At 55.9% G+C, this 21,945-nt stretch overlaps 2 protein-coding genes across 2 annotated transcripts in view; both read right to left on the bottom strand.

The window, feature by feature from the left end:
• The window catches only part of LOC116956497 (sodium-coupled monocarboxylate transporter 2-like), a 28,518-nt gene that overhangs the window by 5,372 nt on the left and 1,201 nt on the right, over positions 1–21,945 (bottom strand). Inside the window, exons 2-10 of the mRNA XM_032978168.2 lie at positions 16,606–16,671; positions 14,664–14,715; positions 12,404–12,471; positions 8,637–8,791; positions 7,126–7,266; positions 6,671–6,800; positions 5,403–5,491; positions 4,163–4,275; positions 619–686 (exon numbers count right to left, since the gene is read on the bottom strand). Of these exons, the coding sequence (XP_032834059.1) occupies positions 619–686; positions 4,163–4,275; positions 5,403–5,491; positions 6,671–6,800; positions 7,126–7,266; positions 8,637–8,791; positions 12,404–12,471; positions 14,664–14,715; positions 16,606–16,671 (882 nt within the window). The remainder of the gene's footprint in view (positions 1–618; positions 687–4,162; positions 4,276–5,402; positions 5,492–6,670; positions 6,801–7,125; positions 7,267–8,636; positions 8,792–12,403; positions 12,472–14,663; positions 14,716–16,605; positions 16,672–21,945) is intronic.
• Positions 16,939–21,941, bottom strand: LOC142906475 (uncharacterized). The gene is made up of 4 exons (XM_076054355.1): positions 21,928–21,941; positions 21,508–21,512; positions 19,542–21,347; positions 16,939–19,490 (listed from the first exon to the last, which is right to left on the bottom strand). The coding sequence occupies exons 1-3, from the start codon at positions 21,939–21,941 to the stop codon at positions 19,882–19,884; spliced, it is 1,485 nt and encodes a 494-aa protein (XP_075910470.1). The 3' UTR covers positions 16,939–19,490; positions 19,542–19,881.

The raw sequence follows: 21,945 nt of genomic DNA, 5'->3' as shown, positions 1-21,945 counted from the left end.
CAAGGTCATCATTTGTCATCATCATCATCACCACCGCCATCATCGTCATCAGCAAGGTCATCATTTGTCATCATCATCATCACCACCGCCATCATCGTCATCAGCAAGGCCATCATTTGTAATCATCATCATCATCATCACCACCGCCACCACCATCATCGTCATCATCAGCATGGCCATAATTTGTCATCATCATCATCACCACCACCATCATGTCATCACCATCAACATTGTCACCATCTTATTGCTTCTTTCGGTAAAGTCACCACGTAGAAGGGAAACAATAAAATAATAAAAATATAAAACAATAAAATTCTCACGACGTTTCGACTGCAACACAAGCAATCATCACCAGGTGTGAAAACCACAGCCAGAAAATGTCATTGTTTTATATTTTTATTATTTTATTGTTTCCCTTCTACGTGGTGGTGACTTTTACCGAAAGAACCAAGAATATGAATCCCTGCAGTCACGAAAGCCTTTAAATAAATAAAAAAAAGTTTGGGCGACGTTTATTTCGGCAGCATTTTGGTGGTCGGGTCAGACACGTGGCAACCCCCATACCACTCCCCCCCCTCCTCCTCCTGTGTAGATCATACACCTGGCACGTGCTCTCACCTGAAGCACCTGTCCCATGTATGACGCCGCCACGGCCATCGCAGTGCAAGCGCTTCCATACAGCACACCTTGGCGGGCACAAAAAAATCACCTTCGTCATTATCTTTGCCATCGTCATCATCGTCGTCATCACAACTGTTGTGACTGCAATCGACGTCATCACTGCCATGATCATTCTCATCGTCGATATATCAACGCCACCATCTTCATCGTCATCATCGTCATAACTGTTGTGACTGCCATCGTCATTGACGCCATCACTGCCATGATCATCGTCATTCTCATCGTCAATGTCAACGCCACCATCTTCATCGTCATCATGATTGTTGTGACTGCCATCGTCATTGACGTCATCACTGCCATCCATGATCATCCTCATTCTCATCGTCAATATCAACGCTACCATCTTCATCGTCATCACAATTGTTGTGACTACTATCCTCATTGACGTCATCGTCATAAACACAACTGTTGTGACTGCCATCGTCATTGACGTCATCACTGCCATGATCATCGTCATTCTCATTGTCGATATCAACGCCACCATCTTCATCATTGTCGTCATCATCGTCATCACAATTGTTATGACTGTCATCGTCATTCACGTCATCACTGCCATGATCATCGTCATTCTCATCGTCAATATCAACACCACCGTCTTCAGCATTGTCGTCATCGTCATCATCACAACTGTTGTGACTGTCATCGTCATTGATGTCATCACTGCCATGATCATCCTCATTCTCATCGTCAATATCAACGTCACCATCTTCATCGTCATCATCACAACTGTTGTGACTGTCATCGTCATTGACGTCATCACTGCCATGATCATCGTCAATCTCATCGTCAATATCAACGCCACCATCTTCATCGTCATCATCACAACTGTTGTGACTGTCATCGTCATTGACGTCATCACTGCCATGATCATCGTCAATCTCATCGTCAATATCAACGCCACCATCTTCATCGTCATCATCACAACTGTTGTGACTGTCATCGTCATTGACGTCATCACTGCCATGATCATCCTCATTCTCATCGTCAATATCAACGCCACCATCTTCATCGTCATCATCACAACTGTTGTGACTGCCATCGTCATTGACGTCATCACTGCCATGATCATCATCGTCATCATCATCGGGTGAATGAACACCATGGACCGTCATCCTCACGAACATCGTCAACATCGTCAGTCGTGGTGGCGGGTACCATTTATACGTGGCCAGCGTGTGCGTGAGTATCTGTGAGTGAGTGTGTGAGTGAGTGTGTGAGTGTGTGAGTGAGTGTGTGAGTGAGTGTGTGAGAGTGTGTGAGAGTGTGTGAGTGTGTGAGTGAGTGTGTGAGTGTGTGAGTGAGTGTGTGAGTGAGTGTGTGAGTGAGTGTGTGAGTGCGTGAGTATCTGTGTGTGTGTGAGAGTGTGTGAGTGTGTGAGTGAGTGTGTGAGTGAGTGTGTGAGTGAGTGTGTGAGTGTGTGAGAGAGTGTGCGTGTGAGTGTGTGTGTGAGTGTGTGAGTGAGTGAGTGTGTGAGTGAGTGTGTAAGTGAGTGTGTGAGTGAGTGTGTGAGTGTGTGTGTGAGTGTGTGAGTGAGTGTGTGTGTGAGTGAGTGTGTGAATGTGTGTGTGTGTGAGTGTGTGAGTGAGTGTGTGAGTGAGTGTGTGAGTGAGTGCGTGAGTGTGTGAGTGAGTGAGTGTGTGAGTGAGTGAGTGTGTGAGTGAGTGAGTGTGTGAGTGTGTGAGTGAGTGTGTGAGTGAGTGAGTGTGTGAGTGAGTTAGTGTGAGTGTGTGAGTGAGTGTGTGTGTGAGTGTGTGAGTGAGTGTGTGAATGAGTGAGTGTGTGAGTGTGTGAGTGAGTGAGTGTGTGAGTGAGTGAGTGTGTGAGTGAGTGTGTGAGTGAGTGAGTGTGTGAGTGTGTGTGTGAGTGAGTGTGTGTGTGTGTGTGAGTGAGTGTGTGAGTGAGTGTGTGAGTGAGTGAGTGTGTGAGTGAGTGTGTGAGTGAGTGCGTGTGTGAGTGTGCGTGAGTGAGTGTGTGAGTGAGTGTGTGTGTGAGTGTGTGCGTGAGTGAGTGTGTGAGTGAGTGTGTTTGTGGTCAGCGACAGGGGGAGCGGTGGTGCAGCGGTTAGCGCGACGCTGCGCTACGAACCACGGCCACCCGGGTTCGATTCTCGCTCACGGCCGACACCAGTGACGATTATCTGAAGCGGACCTGGGCCTCCCCCTAGGTCGATTCAGCTTCAAATGAGTACCTGGGGCGGTATGTAGTGAACATCGCCACTGGGGGAGACAAAGGCGGCCAGGCGTGGTGTTGGCCATCCACCCCCTCGTGTGCCGTGCCGGCCTTCACAGGTGCTGCTCGCTACTAGCACTTGACCCAACAGTCTCTCACAGGCTACACGGGGGATCTTTGTCTTTGTTGTGCTCAGCGAAGCATTTGAGATTGGAGTTGGAGAGGAGCAGGGAGTTCTAAACAATGGGAACAGCAGAGGAGAATGGGCGACCTCCCACTATGCGAAGGGGGTAGGGGGTTAGCATTGCTTTGGTTGCTGGAGTGGAAAGAGAAGGGAGAGGTAGGGGAGTGCGTGGAGGGGAGTGGAGTGAGATGAGAGGGGAGAGGTAGGGGAGTGCGTGAAGGTGAGTAGAGTGAGATGAGAGGGGAGAGGCAGGAGAGAGCGTGGAGGGGAGTGGAGTGAGATGAGAGGGGAGAGGTAGGGGAGTGCATGAAGGTGAGTGGAGTGAGATGAGAGGGGAGAGGCAGGAGAGAGCGTGGAGGGGAGTGGAGTGAGATGAGAGGGGAGAGGTAGGAGAGTGTGTGGAGGGGAGTAGAGTGAGATGAGAGGGGAGAGGTAGGGGAGTGTGTGGAGGGGAGTGGAGTGAGATGAGAGGGCAGAGGCAGGAGAGAGCGTGGAGGGGAGTGGAGTGAGATGAGAGGGGAGAGGTAGGAGAGAGCGTGGAGGTGAGTGGAGTGAGATGAAAGGTGAGAGGCAGGGGAGTACTGCTGCCATTTAGCCTTCAGTCCTATTCCTCCGGCCAGCATCCCCCATCGCGACGTTTTGGCTACCCGAACCCACTCACCGTCGCATGGCAATAGTGCGACCCTGACGTGCGTTCATTCTCCGATCCGTTTCCTCCACTTTCCGTTTCCTCCACGGCCTTCAGGAGGACACACCTACCGACCACGCCTGTTCGCAGCCGCTTCTTGTTAAAATGTCCGACGGTGTACGCGTGTCGGATCCCATTGGTGCCTGGCGCACGCGTCGTGGTGACGTCACCGCCACCTAGTGGCGAATGGCGGTTGTTGTCGTTGTCGTCGTCGTTGTATTGGGCATAACTGGCAACGACCGACACGCGGTTGGCCACGCGGATTCCGCGAGACCCGCGCGCCCTTCGGTGGTGCCGGTGCCCACTGCGATAGGAAGAGAGAGAGGGGGGGGGGGCAGGCCGTGGTGGGGGGGGGGGGGGCCCGAAGGCGAATGGCACGGAGCGGGAGGTCGCGGCCGTCGACGCCACGGGGGTCCACGCCGAGGCTCGCGCTCACTCACTGAGGCCCTTGGTGAGGAGGGCTCCGCGCTTGCCGGGAAAGGGCCCGAAGGTTGGGTTGACGATGTCCTCGAAGGTCACCGCCGCCAGACCGTTGATGCTCGAGGCCACGGTGCTGTGGGGTAGGAGGAGAGGGGAGGGGGGGGGGAAAGACAAAGACAAAGATCCCCCGTATAGCCTGAGCAGACTGTCGGGGCAAGTGCTTGCTGTTAGCGAGTAGCAGCACCCTGTGAAGGTCGGAACGGCACACGAGGGGCATTGGGTGGCCAGCATCACGCGCGGCCGCCTTTGTCTCCCCCAGTGGGCGACGTTTACTACACACCGCACCAGGAAACTCATTTTGAGGCTGAGTCGACCTCCCATCACGATGGCTGCCCCAGTTCCCCCGCAGCTGCCATCCTTACACTCCTGCAACGTCAGAGTGCGGCGCCACATTTAATACGCACCACAGTGACGATAGTTTAAAACGATTTGAAGCATGGTTTATTTTTAAAATGGAAATATGGTTTGAGGGGGGGGGGGGGCGGGGCAGAGCTTTGTGACGTCATATTTGAGAGGGCGGGGTCTGACTTTTTGTGACGTCGTGTGACGAGGAGGGGGGAGGGGGGGAGGTCAATAATCGTTCAAAATCTCGTGTCGTCATTTATGGACGGCCACAAACCGCAACCACCACGTGGCCTAGCCCCCGACAACACGGAGAGAGGTCGTCGTGAGCGGCAGAAGCAACTCGTCGTGAGGGAGGGAGAGAGGGAGGGAGGGAGGGAGGGGGGAGGGAGGGAGGGAGGGAGGGGGGAGGGAGGGAGGGACGGAGGGAGGGAAGGAGGGAGGGGGGGAGGGAGGGGGGAGGGAGGGAGGGTGGGAGGGGGGAGGGAGGGAGGGAGGGGGGGACGGAGGGAGGGAGAGGGGGAGGGGGGGAGGGAGGGGGGAGGGGGGAGGGAGGGAGGGGGGGAGGGAGGGACGGAGGGAGGGAGGGGGGGAGGGAGGGAGGGAAGGAGGGAGGGGGGGAGGGGGTAGGGAGGGAGGGAGGGAGGGACGGAGGGAGGGAGGGAGGGGGGGAGGGGGGGAGGGGGGGATGGGGGGACGGAGGGGGGGAGGGAGGGAGGGAGAGAGGGAGGGAGGGACGGAGGGAGAGAGGGAGGGAGGGGGGAGGGGGGGAGGGAGGGAGAGAGGGAGGGAGGGATGGAGGGACGGAGGGAGGGAGGGAGGGAGAGGGGGAGGGGGGGAGGGAGGGAGGGTTCGCACCTCAGGGTCCCGCTGAAGGCGCACGACACGAAAACCCCGGGCAGACCCGGGTAGTCCCCAAGGATGTCCAGGACGTAGTAGGGCATTAGCTAGGGGAACATCATCGTCATTATTGTCATCGTCATCATCATTGTCGTCATCGCCATCGTCGTTGTCATCATTGTAGTCATCGTCGTCGTCATCGTCGTCGTCATCATTGTCCTAATCGTCGTTGTCATCATCGTCGTCGTCGTCATCATCATCGTCGTTGTCGTCGTCAATATCGTCATCATCAACATTGCCATCGTCATCATCGTCATTTCATCGGCGGCAGAACTTGCGCCATCGTTCCTCCAAACATTCTCGTTCTATGAACGGTGCAAAGAAAACTGTTATAACACGCAGGTTTGGGGGTCAGGGTTCAGTAAGGAGGGGCTGGGGGTCAGGGTTCAGTAAGGAGGGGCTGGGGGTCAGGGTTCAGTAAGGAGAGGCTGGGGGTCAAGGTTCAGCAAGGAGAAACTGGAGGTCAGGGTTCAGCAAGGAGAGACTGGGGGTCAGGGTTCAGCAAGGAGGGACTGGGGGTCAGGGTTCAGCAAGGAGGGACTGGGGGGTCAGGGTTCAGCAAGGAGGGACTGGGGGGTCAGGGTTCAGCAAGGAGGGACTGGGGGTCAGGGTTCAGCAAGGAGGGACTGGGGGGTCAGGGTTCAGCAAGGAGGGACTGGGGGGTCAGGGTTCAGCAAGGAGGGACTGGGGGGTCAGGGTTCAGCAAGGAGGGACTGGGGGTCAGGGTTCAGCAAGGAGGGACTGGGGGGTCAGGGTTCAGCAAGGAGGGACTGGGGGTCAGGGTTCAGCAAGGAGGGACTGGGGGGTCAGGGTTCAGCAAGGAGGGACTGGGGGGTCAGGGTTCAGCAAGGAGGGACTGGGGGGTCAGGGTTCAGCAAGGAGGGACTGGGGGGTCAGGGTTCAGCAAGGAGGGACTGGGGGGGTCAGGGTTCAGCAAGGAGGAACTGGGGGGTCAGGGTTCAGCAAGGAGGGACTGGGGGGGTCAGGGTTCAGCAAGGAGGGACTGGGGGGTCAGGGTTCAGCAAGGAGGGACTGGGGGGTCAGGGTTCAGCAAGGAGGGACTGGGGGGGTCAGGGTTCAACAAGGAGGGACTGGGGGGTCAGGGTTCAGCAAGGAGGGACTGGGGGGGTCAGGGTTCAGCAAGGAGGGACTGGGGGGGTCAGGATTCAGCAAGGAGGGACTGGGGGGTCAGGGTTCAGCAAGGAGGGGGTCTGGACGCTGGTCACCTGGTCCGGGGCGTTGACGAACCCGGCGCTCCAGGGGTCGCAGGTGGCGTAGCGCGCGTACATGAGCAGCCCGCAGAGCGCGGCGCACAGAGCCACGATCCACAGGCCGATTAAGTTGAGGTAGAGCGCCCTGCACAGGGTACAAACCCCACCAATACCAACACCACCAACACCGCCGCCGCCGCCGTGCAGTTAGCGGGCACCCGATGGAGGCTGGCAAGGCGCGCGAGGAGGGAGGTGTCGAGGGGGGTCGGGGGGGGGTGGGCGGTGGAGAGGGGGTGGGCGGGGGGGGTGGTGGGGGGGGCGGTGGTGGGGGCAATGGGGGGGTGGCGATGGGGGATGTTGGGGTAGGGTGGGCGCGGTGGGGGTGGGCGCGGTGGTGGGGAGGGGTGGTGTTGGGTGGGTGGTGGTGGGGGGGTGGTGGTGGGGGGGTGGTGGTGGGTGGGGGGTGTCACCCCTTGGCGTGCTTCTCGGTGCGACAGGAGATGCAGCGCTGCACAGTCGACTGGTTGACGCCGTAGATGCCCAGCCAGGTGCAGGTGCCGCCCACCAGGAAGGTCCAGAACGTGTGGCGGTGCAGGGGGTCCGGGCTGAAGCTGCGATGCGCGCACGCACACACGCGCACGTGTACATGCGCGTGTGAGTGTGTGTATGCGTGTGTGCACATAGGTGTGTGTGTACATAGGTGTGTGTACGTGTGTGTGTGTACATGTGCGTGTGTGTGTGCACATGCGTGTGTGTACATGCGCGCGCGTGTGTGTACATGCGTGTGTGTACATGCGCGTGTGAGTGTGTGTATGCGTGTGTGTACATAGGTGTGTGTGTACATAGGTGTGTGTGTGTACATGCGTGTGTGTGTGCACATGTGCGTGTGTGTGTGTACATGCGTGTGTGTACATGCGCGTGTGTGTGTACATGCGTGTGTGTACACGTGTGTGCGTGTACATGTACATGTGCGTGTGTGTACGTGCGTGTGTGCATTTACATGCGCGTGTGAGTGTGTGTATGCGTGTGTGTGTGTGTGCAGACACGTGGCGAGGCGCGCGCGCGGTGTGTGAGAGAGTCAACTGCAGGGGGAGCGGCGGTGCAACAGTTGGCGCACTCGCTACGACATCGCTGCCGACTTCGGCTCGATTACCACTCACGGGGGTTTGGGTGGGGGGGGTGCGTGCCTTAATAGGTGCTCGCAAACAGCCGATGGGTTATTGAATGATGCACGCGTGGAGGGTGTCGTAGGTCACGGAGTTGATGGACGTGATCACGGTGGTGGTGATGGTGGTGAGGATGGCAATGATGATGATCATGGTGGTGGTGATAATGGTAGTGGTGGTGGTGATGATGGTGGTGGTGGTGATGATGGTGGTGATGATGATCATGGTGGTGGTGGTGATGATGATGGAGATGACCATGGTAGTGGTGATGATAGAGATGATGATGATTGTGGTGGTGGTGATGATGATGATCATGGTGGTGGTGGTGTTGATGGAGATGATGATGGTGGTGGTGGTGATAATAGATATGATCATTATGGTGGTGGTGATGGAGATGATCATGGCGGTGGTGATGATGAAGATTATTATGGCGGTGGTGACGATGGAGATGATCATGGTGGTGGTGGTGATAATGGAGATGATCATGGTGGTGGTGGGGATGATGGTGGTGATGATGGTAGTGGTGGTGATGATCATGGTGGTAGTGGTGCTGATGATGGAGATGATCATGGTGGTGGTGATGATGGTAGTGGTGGTGGTGATGATGACGATGGAGGTGGCGACGATGTAGCTCGGCCTGGTGGTCATCGCCAGGCTCCACGATGACTTCCGTTCACTCCCGGTGGGGCCCCCGATGACTCAAATGAAAACCAAAAATATCGTCACCGATAACTTTGTCATCGGATGACCTCTCCTCGTGACCCCTGCTAGACGGCACCGTCCCGAACACCCAGTTCCCCGTGGGTCCCACTCACTCCCAGATGTGCATGCGGCCTCCTTCCTCCGCCACTCGCCACACTCCGTCGAGGCCACCGCTCATGAGAGAGCCCTGGATGATGACCATCAGGAATCCTCCCACCATCACGACCATCTGGAACACGTCTGACCACACCACGGCTTTGAGGCCGCCCTGGGGAATCGCACACACACACACACACGACATAGACGCAGATTTTTTTACTGTAAATTTTCGTGACTGCAAAAATCCATATTCTTGGTGCTTTCACTCCGCCTGATGAAGGCCGCACGCGTTGCGATCGAAACGTCGTGGTTTTATTATTATTTAATAAATAAAAAATTCACATCCACGTGACTTTACCGAAACAACCAACAAGACATAGACACAGATCTCCCGTGTAGCCTTGGATGGCAAGTGCCGTTTTGGCGAGTTGCACCTATGAAGGCCGGGCCGTAAGGTACACGAGGGGATTGGGTGGTTAACACCCACGCCCCGGTGCCGCCTCTGTACGCCTGGCGGCGATGAGTTTGCACACCGCACCTTCATTTGAACATAAGTCGAAGCGGTTAAGACCATCGTCGCTGGTTTTGTGCCAGCGAGCGGTGCGGGTTCGTAGCGCGGCGTAGCGCTAACCGCTCCACCACCGCTCCCCAGGCGCACACACGCACACACACAAAAGGCAAAGAACCCCCGTGTAGCCTCAGTAGACTGTTGGGGGGCAAGTGCTGTAAGGCAACGCGTACACAACAACAATAAGAAGAACCTGCTGCTCACACGCGCGTTCATGGACACTTCTTCGCGTTCACTTGGTGCGTAATTTTTACAACAACAATAAAAAAATTATAATGTTATTTATATTATTTTATGGAGGCAATGAGTGGGCCCGATATACTGCGTTGCGAGGCACGCGTGCACACAAATACAAAGATCCCCTGTATAGCCTCGAACAGACTGTAGGGGCAAGTGCTGTTAGCGAGTAGCACCTATGAAGGCCAGAACGGCACACGAGGGGGTGGGTGGCCAGCACCACGCCCGACCGCCTTTGTCTTCCCAGTGTGCGATGTTTTTGCAAACCGTCACCAGGTACTCATTTGAGGCTGAGTCCACCTAGGTGGGGGGGGGGAGGCCAATGTACCGGTTCAGATAATCGTCACCGGTGTTGGCCGTGAGCGCGAATCGAACTCGGATCGCCGGGTTCGATTCGCGTTGTGTACACGCTACACTACGCGTACACACACACACACCGTCAACATTCAAATAAAAACCCGTTCTGAAAAGTTGGGGGGGATCATCGACAGATGGGGGACGGCTTCTGGCTGCCCCAAACCATACAAGGGGAGAGTCACAGCAAAAAGGGTTTGATTTTGATGTATTCGTACAAACAAGACGCTCACAACAACGAGCGGAGCGCCGGGTGGCTAAAGCACAGCAAATTGGCACCGTAGGTGGTGCAATCGGCCCAGTCGTCTCAGTCAGTTGACCCGTGGGCACCTGCTGGGTCTGTCCCGTGACCTCCTGGTGCACCTAGCCTGGCACCGTAGGAGGGCACAGGTGGTGGATCGGCCAGTCATCTCAGTCAGTCGACCCGTGGCACCTGCTGGGTCTATTCCGTGACCTCCTGGTGCACCTAGCCTGGCACCGTAGGGGGGCACAGGTGGTGGATGGGCCAGTCATCTCAGTCGACCCGTGGGCACCTGCTGGGTCTGTCCCGTGACCTCCTTGCCAGCGGGCGTTCCGACACTTCACGTGGCCTTAACGTGCACCTAGCCTGGCACCAGTGCCGTGGTGACGTCGCCACCACTTTGTGGTGAATGGCGGTTGTTGGTGGTGGTGGTAGTGTAGCGGTTAGCGCTACGCTGCGTTATGAACCCGGAGACCGAGTTCAATGCCCGCTCACGGCCAACACCAGTGATGGCGATTACTTGAACCGGTCCTGGGACTCCCCTAGGTTGACTTAGCCTCAAATGAGTACAACAACAATCGTGTTGGTGTTGTTGTTGTGGTGGTAGTTAGGCTATATGGGGGAGAGATTACTGGGTAGTCTGGCTCATCAGGTCGACCCGCAGTCTATGCTTGACGTTATTGAGGGATAATCTTGATTTGAAGCTTGCGTGACTGCAGGAATTCACACGCTTTGGTTATTTCGGTAAAGTCACGTGGGTAAAGTCACGTGGGTAAAGTCACATAGGTAGTACCCACGTGACTTTACCGAAAGAACCAAAGAGCTCTTGAGGGATAACCAGGGGCGGAGCCAGGATTTTGACTTGGGGGGGGGGGTGGGGCTGTGAGATATCCAGTGTTTATGTTTTTCAATGGGTGCCACAAACGTATAAAACTAATTTTATTGGATTTGAACGCGGAGTCTATTAATAGGTCGGAGCCGCTGACGTGGCTAATAAGTTCGATAAGTTCGAAAGGCTGCCGCTCAAGCAGTCTGCAGGGCAGCACAAGGTGGTAACCTGCAGGGCAGCACACAAGGTGGCAGCCTGCAGGGCAGCACACAAGGTGGCAGCACAAGGTGGTAGCCTGCAGGGCAGCCTGCAGGGCAGCACACAAGGTGGCAGCCTGCAGGGCAGCACAAGGTAGCAGCCTGCAGGGTAGCAGCACACAAGGTGGCAGCCTGCAGGGCAGCACACAAGGTGGCAGCCTGCAGGGCAGCACACGAGGTGGCAGCCTGCAGGGCAGCCTGCAGGGCAGCACGAGGTGGTAGCCTGCAGGGCAGCACGAGATGGCAGCCTGCAGGGCAGCACACGAGGTGACAGCCTGCAGGGCAGCACACGAGGTGACAGCCTGCAGGGCAGCACACGAGGTGGCAGCCTGCAGGGCACCACAAGGTGGCAACCTGCAGGGCAGCACAAGGTGACAGCCTGCAGGGCAGCACGAGGTGGCAGCCTGCAGGGCAGCACACGAGGTGGCAGCCTGCAGGGCAGCACACAAGGTGGCAGCCTGCAGGGCAGCACACAAGGTGGCAGCCTGCAGGGCAGCACACAAGGTGGTAGTCTGCAGGGTAGCACACGAGGTGGCAGCCTGCAGGGCAGCACACAAGGTGGCAGCCTGCAGGGCAGCACACAAGGTGGCAGCCTGCAGGGCAGCACACAAGGTGGCAGCCTGCAGGGCAGCACACAAGGTGGTAGTCTGCAGGGCAGCACACGAGGTGGCAGCCTGCAGGGCAGCACACAAGGTGGCAGCCTGCAGGGCAGCACAAGGTGGCAGCCTGCAGGGCAGCACGAGGTGGTAGCCTGCAGGGCAGCACGAGGTGACAGCCTGCAGGGCAGCCTGCAGGGCAGCACGAGGTGGCAGCCTGCAGGGCAGCACGAGGTGACAGCCTGCAGGGCAGCACACAAGGTGGTAGTCTGCAGGGCAGCACACAAGGTGGCAGCCTGCAGGGCAGCACACAAGGTGGCAGCCTGCAGGGCAGCACACAAGGTGGTAGTCTGCAAGGCAGCACACGAGGTGACAGCCTGCAGGGCAGCACACAAGGTGGCAGCCTGCAGGGCAGCACACAAGGTGGCAGCCTGCAGCATTTTGCAGCAGCCGGATATCCGGTCATCCCGATTACCGACTTTCCCAAAATTTCAGGGGGGGCTGAGCCCCTCCCAGCCGCCCCCCCCCCCCCGTGGCTCCGCCCCTGGGGGTAACGATGAGGGAGAAGGGATGACAAGGAGAGAGAGAGAGAGAGGGCAGCTTTCGCATTTTGACGTGGCAGAGGGAATTGATTTGTTTTTTTTTAAACCGAGATCTTTGTGCAGCAAAAGGTGCAGACCATCGCGTGTCAACACTCACCAGGGTGCAGTAGAAGGTGCAGACAACGCCCGTGGCTGCCACTGATCCCCACAACGTGAAACCCGTCACTATGCGCAGCAGAGGGCAAAGACAAAATTCCCCACCATTATATAGCCTGCAACAGGCAGCGGGGGCAAGTGCAGTTTAGCGGGCAGCAGCACCTATGAAGGCCGGCACGTGACACACGAAGCGCGCGGGGGGGGGGGGGGGAGGCAACACCACGCCCGACCGCCTTTGTCTCCCCCGGTGGCGATGTTTACTTCACACCGCACCAGGTAACTAATTTGAGGCTGAGTCGACCTAGGGGAAGCCCAGGTCCGGTTCAGAAAATCGTCACCTGTGTTGGCCGTGAGTGGAGTTCGTAAGTAGGGTCATAGCCAGGTTCGTAGCGCAGCGTAGCGCTAACCACTGCACCACCGCTCCCCACTCACTCACATACGCACTCACACACTCACACACTTACTCACACACTCACTCACACACACTCACTCACACATTCACACACTCACTCACACACTCATTCACTCACACACTCACACACTCACTCACACACTCAACAACAACAACCGCCATTCGCCACTAAGTGACAGTGATGTCACCACAACGCTTGTGCCAGGCCATGTGCACCTTGAGGCCACGTGAAGTGTCAAACGCCCGCTGGCAGGAGGTCACGGGGCAGACCCAAGTGCCACGGGTCGACTGACTGAGACGAGTGGCTGATGCACCACCTGTGCCCCCTACTGTGCCAACCTGCTGTGCTTTAGCCACCCGGCGCTCCGCTCGTTGTTGTGAGCGTCGCTCCTCCGCCCTCCGTTGTTGGAGGGCGACTGCCTCCAACTGCCCAGTAGCGTCCTTCACGAGCCTCCTCCACAGAGGCCGATCTTGACACCGCTGGTACCAGTCATCGGCAAGTCCACTTAGCTCCACGTCCTCCTGTACCACATCACTCCATCTCTTCTCTAGCCCGTGCCGCGCCCGTTTAGCCCCCTCGATCCGGCCGAACAAAAGCTGTTTCGGCGTGCGGTGGCTCGGCATGCGGGCTACATGACCCAGCCAACACAGCCTTGCCTGCCGGAGGAGCTCACCGATGGGACCTTGCCCAGATCGTTCTAAGATTTGTGAGCTCACACAATCCAGACTGGTTAAACCCAGGATGGATCGTAGGCAGGCTAGCCTAAATGTTTCTAACCGGCGAAGATGTTCCATTAGAGGGGTCCACGTTTCACACTCACACACTCACTCACGCACTCACTCACACACTCACACACTCACTCACACACTCACAGACTCACTCACACACTCACTCACACACTCACTCACTCACACACTCACTCACACACTCACACACTCATTCACTCACGCACTCACGCACTCACTCACACACCCACTCACTCACACACTCACTCACTCACACACCCACTCACACACTCACTCACACACTCACTCACTCACACACCCACTCACTCACACACTCACTCACACACCCACTCACACACTCACTCACACACTCACTCACACACCCACTCACTCACTCACACACTCAATCACACACTCACTCACTCACACATTCACTTACTCACACACCCACTCACTCACACACACACTCACACACACACTCACTCACTCACACACTCACTCACACACTCACTCACACTCTCACTCACACACTCACTCACTCACACACTCATTCACTCACGCACTCACACACCCACTCACAAACTCACTCACACACTCATTCACTCACACACTCACTCACACACTCACACACTCACTCACTCACACACTCACTCACACACTCACTCACTCACACAGTCACTCACTCACTCACACACTCACTCACACACCCACTCACACACTCACTCACACACTCACTCACACACTCACTCACACACACACTCACTCACTCACACACTCACTCACTCACCCCCTCACTCACACACCCACTCACTCACTCACCCCCTCACTCACACACCCACTCACTCACACACTCATTTACTCACACACTCACCCACCCACTCACACACTCACGCACGCTGGCCACGTATAAACGGTCCCCGCCACAACAACTGATACGCTCCCTTCAGAGATCGTAGCTCGGCACGGAATCCCCCGCGGTACGCATGGGGCTTGGGACCGACCACAGAGGCACCACCCCCCCCCTCCCCCCAAAGTTTACGAAACTCATCCGACGGAACGATTACGAACGTGGCACCACCGGGAGTATGGGGGGGGGGGCGATGGAGGTGACGAAGAGGCTCACCTTGGTTGAGCGCGAGGGATGGAGCATAGATGACGATTCCCGTGTAGAGGATCTGTGAGGGTTTGAGAGAAGCGCTCGTCGTGATCAGCATCATCAGCAGCACCAGCACGTGTTCCGTCGTCATCATCAGCAGCAGCAGCAGCAACACCACCAGGTGAATCACGACGAGCAGCAACAGCACCAATGGTAATGCCAGCATCATCAGCAGAAGAATCGTCAGCGGCATCAGCATCATCATCATCATCATGAGCAACAACTGCCATTGGTGTCAGATTGGAATCAACGAGATGTTGGTGAGGTTACATTGAGCCGGCGACGCCGAAGACATGGGTTCAAATCCGGGTTTCAGCCACCCGCCATCAATTCGGCGCTGCCAGGCAGAATGATTGTCAAGTGCACTTGTTTAGTCGGGGGTGAGAAATCAAGAGCGCAGCAAAATGAGTGAATGAGTGGGTGAGTGAATGAGTGGGTTAGTGAATGAGTGGGTGAGTGAATGAGTGGGTTAGTGAATGAGTGGGTGACTGAATGAGTGGGTGAGTTCACGGATCAGTGGGTGAGATGGTGGGTGAGTGAATGAGTGGGTGAGTGCACGAATCAGTGGGTGAGATGGTGGGTGAGTGAATGAGTGTGTGAGTGAATGAGTGCACGAATCATTGGGTGAGATGGTGGGTGAGTGAATGAGTCGGTGAGTGAATGAGTGGGTGGATGAGATGGTGAGTGAGAGTGAATGAGTGGGTGGGTGAGTGAATGAGTGGGTGAGTCAGTTTGTGAGTGGACGCATGAGTGGGTGGGTGGTGAGATGGTGGGTGAGTGAATGAGTGTGTGAGTGAATGAGTGGGTGAGTGCACGAATCATTGGGTGAGATGGTGGGTGAGTGAATGAGTCGGTGAGTGAATGAGTGGGTGGATGAGATGGTGGGTGAGTGAGTGAATGAGTGGGTGGATGGATGAGATGGTGGGTGAGTGAATTAGTGGGTGAGTCAGTTTGTGACTGGATGCATGAGTGGGTGGGTGGGTGAGATGGTGGGTGAGTGAATGAGTGGGTGGATGAGATGGTGGGTGAACGAATGAGTGGGTAAGTGTACGAATCATTGGGTGCGATGGTGGGTGAGTGAATGAGTGGGTAAATGAATGAGTGGGTGGATGAGATGGTGGGTGAGTGAATGAGTTGGTGAGTACACGAATCATTGGGTGAGATGGCGGGTGAGTGAATGAGGGGGCGAGTCAGTGTGTGAGTGCACGAATCAGCAGCAGCATCATCACCATCAGCAACTCTGCCACAAAGCCTACGTAGGCGTTCGCGACCAATATCATCCATAATAGAGTGTGGTCGCCACATCAACGCCTCGAAACAGGTGGACTTCACACATCTGGCTGTCGCCTGATGAAGCTGGTTGTAATTACTGGCGAAACGTCGTTACTCAGATTGTAAATGTTGTGGCTTGGCTCTCCAACACACAACCGGTGTGGCTGTACTAGTATACTACACTATACACTACACTATACACTCCACTATTATACGCTACACTATACACTACACTATACACTACTATACACTACACTATACACTACTATACACTACACTATACACTACTATACACTACACTATACACTACACTATACACTATACTTTACACGACTATACACTACACTTTACACGACTATACACTACACTTTACACAACACACTACACTATATACTAGTGCCGTACTAGTGACGAATTGGCACGTTCTGTTTACATGAACAACCCCTTACTAGTTGGCTGTGTCGGGTGGTGGCGGGTTCTAACGACACAACATTTATACATTTACGCGATCTAACCCCCAAAAAACCCCTCTATTATTAAAAGGCTTTCCTACGCGGGTCAAGGGCGTGGCCACGTGTCTCGCCCTGGTCACGTGTCTCGCCGCGGCCACGTGTCTCGCCGCAGCCACGTGTCTCACCGTCTGGACGATGTAGACGCCCGTGCCGATCAGCCGGACCACGCGGTTAAAGCGAAGCTCCAGGTACTGCCGGGATGAAGGAGAGAAGCGAGAGCGGCGCGCCCTGACGTCACAAAGGGACTCGCGCGTCGACAGACGAGTGAACGTGGTCTCGCCAGCAAGGCGCGCGCGCACGCGTGTGTGTGTGTAAATAGGCGACGCTTCGGTTGATGAACCTTCTTCAGGGCACACGGATAGAGAAAGCCGCTGGGGAAGGTGGAGTGGATGGTGAGAGTCGGAGATGCCCACTTTGTTTCACACCGTGGGGGGGGGGGGGGGGGGGGGGGTGGGGAGGGGGTCCCTGATGGGAATTAGAAATATATTTTAAAGCGCTCTATTTTTCTAAAGACCTCAGTTTAAAAACAACGAAAAACAGGCCCATGGCCAGCTACAATATCGGGAGCTGTCGACTCCCTCCCGACGATCACAAAGGAATTACTTCGCCTGGAGAAATTCGCTTTTCCCTTAACGTTACAACTAAAAGCAAATGTGATCAACACCATTGCATTGTGGGAAGGCCGTGTTCTTGCCTTGGCAAGGCCGCGTACCGAATTGGAGCCGTCCAATCAGGCCCCACCGTCACAGAGCATAGGCACGATGCTCCAGAGACAGGGATCTCGACCCTGACGCCTGCTGCTGTATATTTGGAGTTTGCGTCTCTCATCATCATCACGGTGGCTAGGAGATGTTAAGTACCTCGCCTGGTACACAGGAGGTCGTGGGTTCGATCCAGACCCTGACGCCTGCTGCTGTATATTTGGAGTTTGCATCTCTCATCATCATCACGGTGGCTGGGAGATGTTGACTGCCTCGCCTGGTATACAGGAGGTCGTGGGTTCAATCCCTACCCTGACGCCTGCTGCTGTATATTTGGAGTTTGCGTCTCTCTTTGTCTCTCCCCGTGGTCGCGTGGATTTGCATTCCCTCCACATTTATATATATTAAAAAATGCGTTTAGATTATTTTGGCTGCGATGAATGGCCAAATGATGGTGGTGGTACTTTGTTGAATGCCAGGTCGCTTCTGAAAAGCAAGTTAATAACTCAGTTGGGAATTTTGTCTGGTAGGCTGGGGGTGCTCGAATTGTGGCTGAGTTGTTTTACCGATTTTTTTTTTTACATTGGCAATAATTTGTAATTTGTCAAAAGAAACCCCAAAACGAATTGTCTCCCCGTAACGCCAGATGTACACACACGCACACACACCAAAAACAAAGATCCCCCATATAACCTTCACAGTCTGTTGGAGCAAGTGCTGTTAGCAAGTAGCACCTACGAAGGGGGTGGATGGCCAGCACCACGCCCGACCGCCTTTGTCTCCACAGCGATGTTTACTACGTGGCGATGTTTACTATCCAGTGGCGATGTTTACTACCCACCGCACCAGATATTCATTTGAGGCTGAGTAGACCTAAGGTAAGGCCCAGGATCCGGTTCAGACAATCGTGACACACACAAACACACACACACGGGTAGCTTGCTTGCTCTCGTTCGAACGACGTCACGGGATCTTAAACGTCGTTGTGACCGACGGACGACTCCGTCCTGGTCTACAGCGCCTTGGCCTATTTAGGGCATCTAATAATGATGATGATAAGTAATGAAACTCAACAACCTGCAAGCCGCCCGTTTTTCTACCCGGTACGCACCGCGAGATGGAATCGAGCCGGCGATCATCGTGGGCTTTGCAGATTTGCGAGTGGTGGTGCCCCAAATCCATCACCAACCACCACCACCAGTCTCGAGAGGGGTGCTCTTCTGCGCATTGGCGATGCCAGGTCGACTTTGCGATGCGTCACAATTAGTTTTGTAACTTTTACTTCACGAGAAGCTCTCGTTTCGTGTGGGTAGTAACAAACAAACCAAACAACAACAACAGCAACAACCACAACAACAAACCCCAACTGGAGTTCCCCCCGGAAAATCCAGGGGATTCATAGCTCATCGGATTCCTCCAGTAAAAAAAAACATACATATTCTGATTCCCATTCTGATAACACCCACAGCTCAGCACCACACTTGGCCCGCGAACCTACTGGCCGTGCTACAACTTTACATCTCCTGCGAGCAACGCAGACGCGGGAGGATTTCGCGACCCCAGATCTCGTCGGCGTGCGCCGAGGGCTGTCGTCACCTCTCATTGCGTAGAGAAGCATCTCTCTGTGTGCCGAGTGGTGCATCGGGGTTGTTAGTTTCACGGAGCTTGTCGGATTACGTTCTGCTCACCCATCTCCTCCTTCTCCTCCCTCCTCCTCCCTCCTCCATGTATCCCATCAATCAGCCATCATCATCATCATCCAAGTACATTCACGAAACATTTAGACGGTAATCCGATTTCCTCCTCTTCTTCCTGTGCTTCCTGCTCCGATTGTTACCCTCCTTCTACTCATCCTGCTACTCCACCATCTCCACCTCCTCCTGCTACTCCACCATCTCCACCTCCTCCTGCTACTCCACCATCTCCACCTCCTCCTACTCCACCATCTCCACCTCCTGCTGCTACTCCACCATCTCCACCTCCTCCTGGTACTCCACCATCTCTAACTCCTCCTGCTACTCCACCATCTCCACCTCCTCCTCCTGCTACTCCACCATCTCCACCTCCTCCTGCTACTCCACCATCTCCACCTCCTCCTGCTACTCCACCATCTCCACCTCCTCCTGCTACTCCACCATCTCCACCTCCTCCTGCTACTCCACCATCTCCACCTCCTCCTCCTATTCCACCATCTCCACCTCCTGCTGCCACTCCACCATCTCCACCTCCTCCTGCTACTCCACCATCTCCACCTCCTCCTGCTCCTCCACCATCTCCACCTCATCCTGCTACTCCACCATCTCCACCTCCTCCTGCTACTCCACCATCTCTACCTTCTCGTGCTACTCCACCATCTCCACCTCCTGCTACTCCACCATCTCCACCTCCTCCTGCTACTCCACCATCTCCACCTCCTCCTACTCCACCATCTCTACCTCCCCCTGCCACTCCACCATCTCCACCTCCTGCTACTCCACCATCTCCACCACCTCCTGCTACTCCACCATCTTCACCTCCTCCTGCTACTCCACCATCTTCACCTCCTCCTGCTACTCCACCATCTCCACCACCTCCTGATACTCCACCATCTCCACCTCCTCCTGCTACTCCACCATCTCCACCTCCTGCTACTCCACCACCTCCACCTCCCCTTGCTACTCCACCATCTCCACCTCCTCCTGCTCCTCCACCATCTCCACCTCATCCTGCTACTCCACCATCTCCACCTCCTCCTGCTACTCCACCATCTCCACCTTCTCCTGCTACTCCACCATCTCCACCTCCTGCTACTCCACCATCTCCACCTCCTCCTGCTACTCCACCATCTCCACCTCCTCCTACTCCACCATCTCTACCTCCCCCTGCCACTCCACCATCTCCACCTCCTGCTACTCCACCATCTCCACCACCTCCTGCTACTCCACCATCTTCACCTCCTCCTGCTACTCCACCATCTTCACCTCCTCCTGCTACTCCACCATCTCCACCACCTCCTGATACTCCACCATCTCCACCTCCTCCTGCTACTCCACCATCTCCACCTCCTGCTACTCCACCATCTCCACCTCCCCCTGCCACTCCACCATCTCCACCTCCTGCTACTCCACCATCTCCACCTCCCCCTGCCACTCCACCATCTCCACCTCCTCCTCCTACTCCACCATCTCCACCTCCTCTTGCCACTCCACCATCTCCACCTCCTCCTGCCACTCCACCATCTCCACCTCCTCTTCCTGCTACTCCAGCATCTCCACCTCCTCCTGCTACTCCACCATCTCCACCTCCTCCTGCTACTCCACCATCTCCACCTCCTCCTGCTACTCCACCATCTCCACCTCCTCCTGCTCCTCCACCATCTCCACCTCCTCCTGCTACTCCACCATCTTCACCTCCTCCTGCTACTCCACCATCTCCACCACCTCCTGATACTCCACCATCTCCACCTCCTCCTGCTACTCCACCATCTCCACCTCCTGCTACTCCACCATCTCCACCTCCCCCTGCCACTCCACCATCTCCACCTCCTGCTACTCCACCATCTCCACCTCCCCCTGCCACTCCACCATCTCCACCTCCTCCTCCTACTCCACCATCTCCACCTCCTCTTGCCACTCCACCATCTCCACCTCCTCCTGCCACTCCACCATCTCCACCTTCTCCTGCTACTCCACCATCTCCACCTCCTGCTACTCCACCATCTCCACCTCCTCCTGCTACTCCACCATCTCCACCTCCTCCTGCTACTCCACCATCTCCACCTCCTCCTGCTCCTCCACCATCTCCACCTCCTCCTGCTACTCCACCATCTCCACCTCCTCCTGCTACTCCACCATCTCCACCTCCTCCTGCTACTCCACCATCTCCACCTCCTCCTGCTACTCCACCATCTCCACCTCCTCCTGCTACTAAACAATCTCCACGTCCTCCTGCTACTCCACCATCTCCACCTCCTCCTACTCCACCATCTCCACCTCCTCCTGCCACTCCACCATCTCCACCTCCTCCTCCTGCTACTCCACCATCTCTAACTCCTCCTGCTACTCCACCATCTCCACCTCCTCCTCCTGCTACTCCACCATCTCCACCTCCTCCTGCTACTCCACCATCTCCACCTCCTCCTGCTACTCCACCATCTCTAACTCCTCCTGCTACTCCACCATCTCCACCTCATCCTGCTACTCCACCATCTCCACCTCCTCCTGCTACTCCACCATCTCCACCTCCTCCTGCTACTCCACCATCTCCACCTCCTCCTGCTACTCCACCATCTCCACCTCCTCCTGCTACTCCACCATCTCCACCTCCTCCTACTCCACCATCTCTAACTCCTCCTGCTACTCCACCATCTCCACCTCCTCCTCCTGCTACTCCACCATCTCCACCTCCTCCTGCTATTCCACCATCTCCACCTCCTGCTGCCACTCCACCATCTCCACCTCCTCCTGCCACTGCACCATCTCCACCTCCTCCTGCTACTCCACCATCTCCACCTCCTCCTGCTACTCCACCATCTCTAACTCCTCCTGCTACTCCACCATCTCCACCTCATCCTGCTACTCCACCATCTCCACCTCCTCCTGCTACTCCACCATCTCCACCTCCTCCTGCTACTCCACCATCTCCACCTCCTCCTGCCACTCCACCATCTCCACCTCCTCCTGCTACTCCACCATCTCCACCTCCTCCTGCGACTCCACCATATCCACCTCCTCTTCCTGCTACTCCACCATCTCCACCTCCTCCTACCGCGCCTCTACCATCCCC

Source organism: Petromyzon marinus, chromosome 65, assembly GCF_048934315.1.
Source record: "Petromyzon marinus isolate PM22_M1 ecotype Great Lakes invasive population chromosome 65, UKy_Petmar_22M1.pri1.0, whole genome shotgun sequence".
Lineage (NCBI taxonomy): Eukaryota > Metazoa > Chordata > Hyperoartia > Petromyzontiformes > Petromyzontidae > Petromyzon > Petromyzon marinus.
The sequence above is the reverse complement of the archived record's forward strand: the minus strand, read 5'-3'. Positions and strand labels throughout refer to the sequence as shown.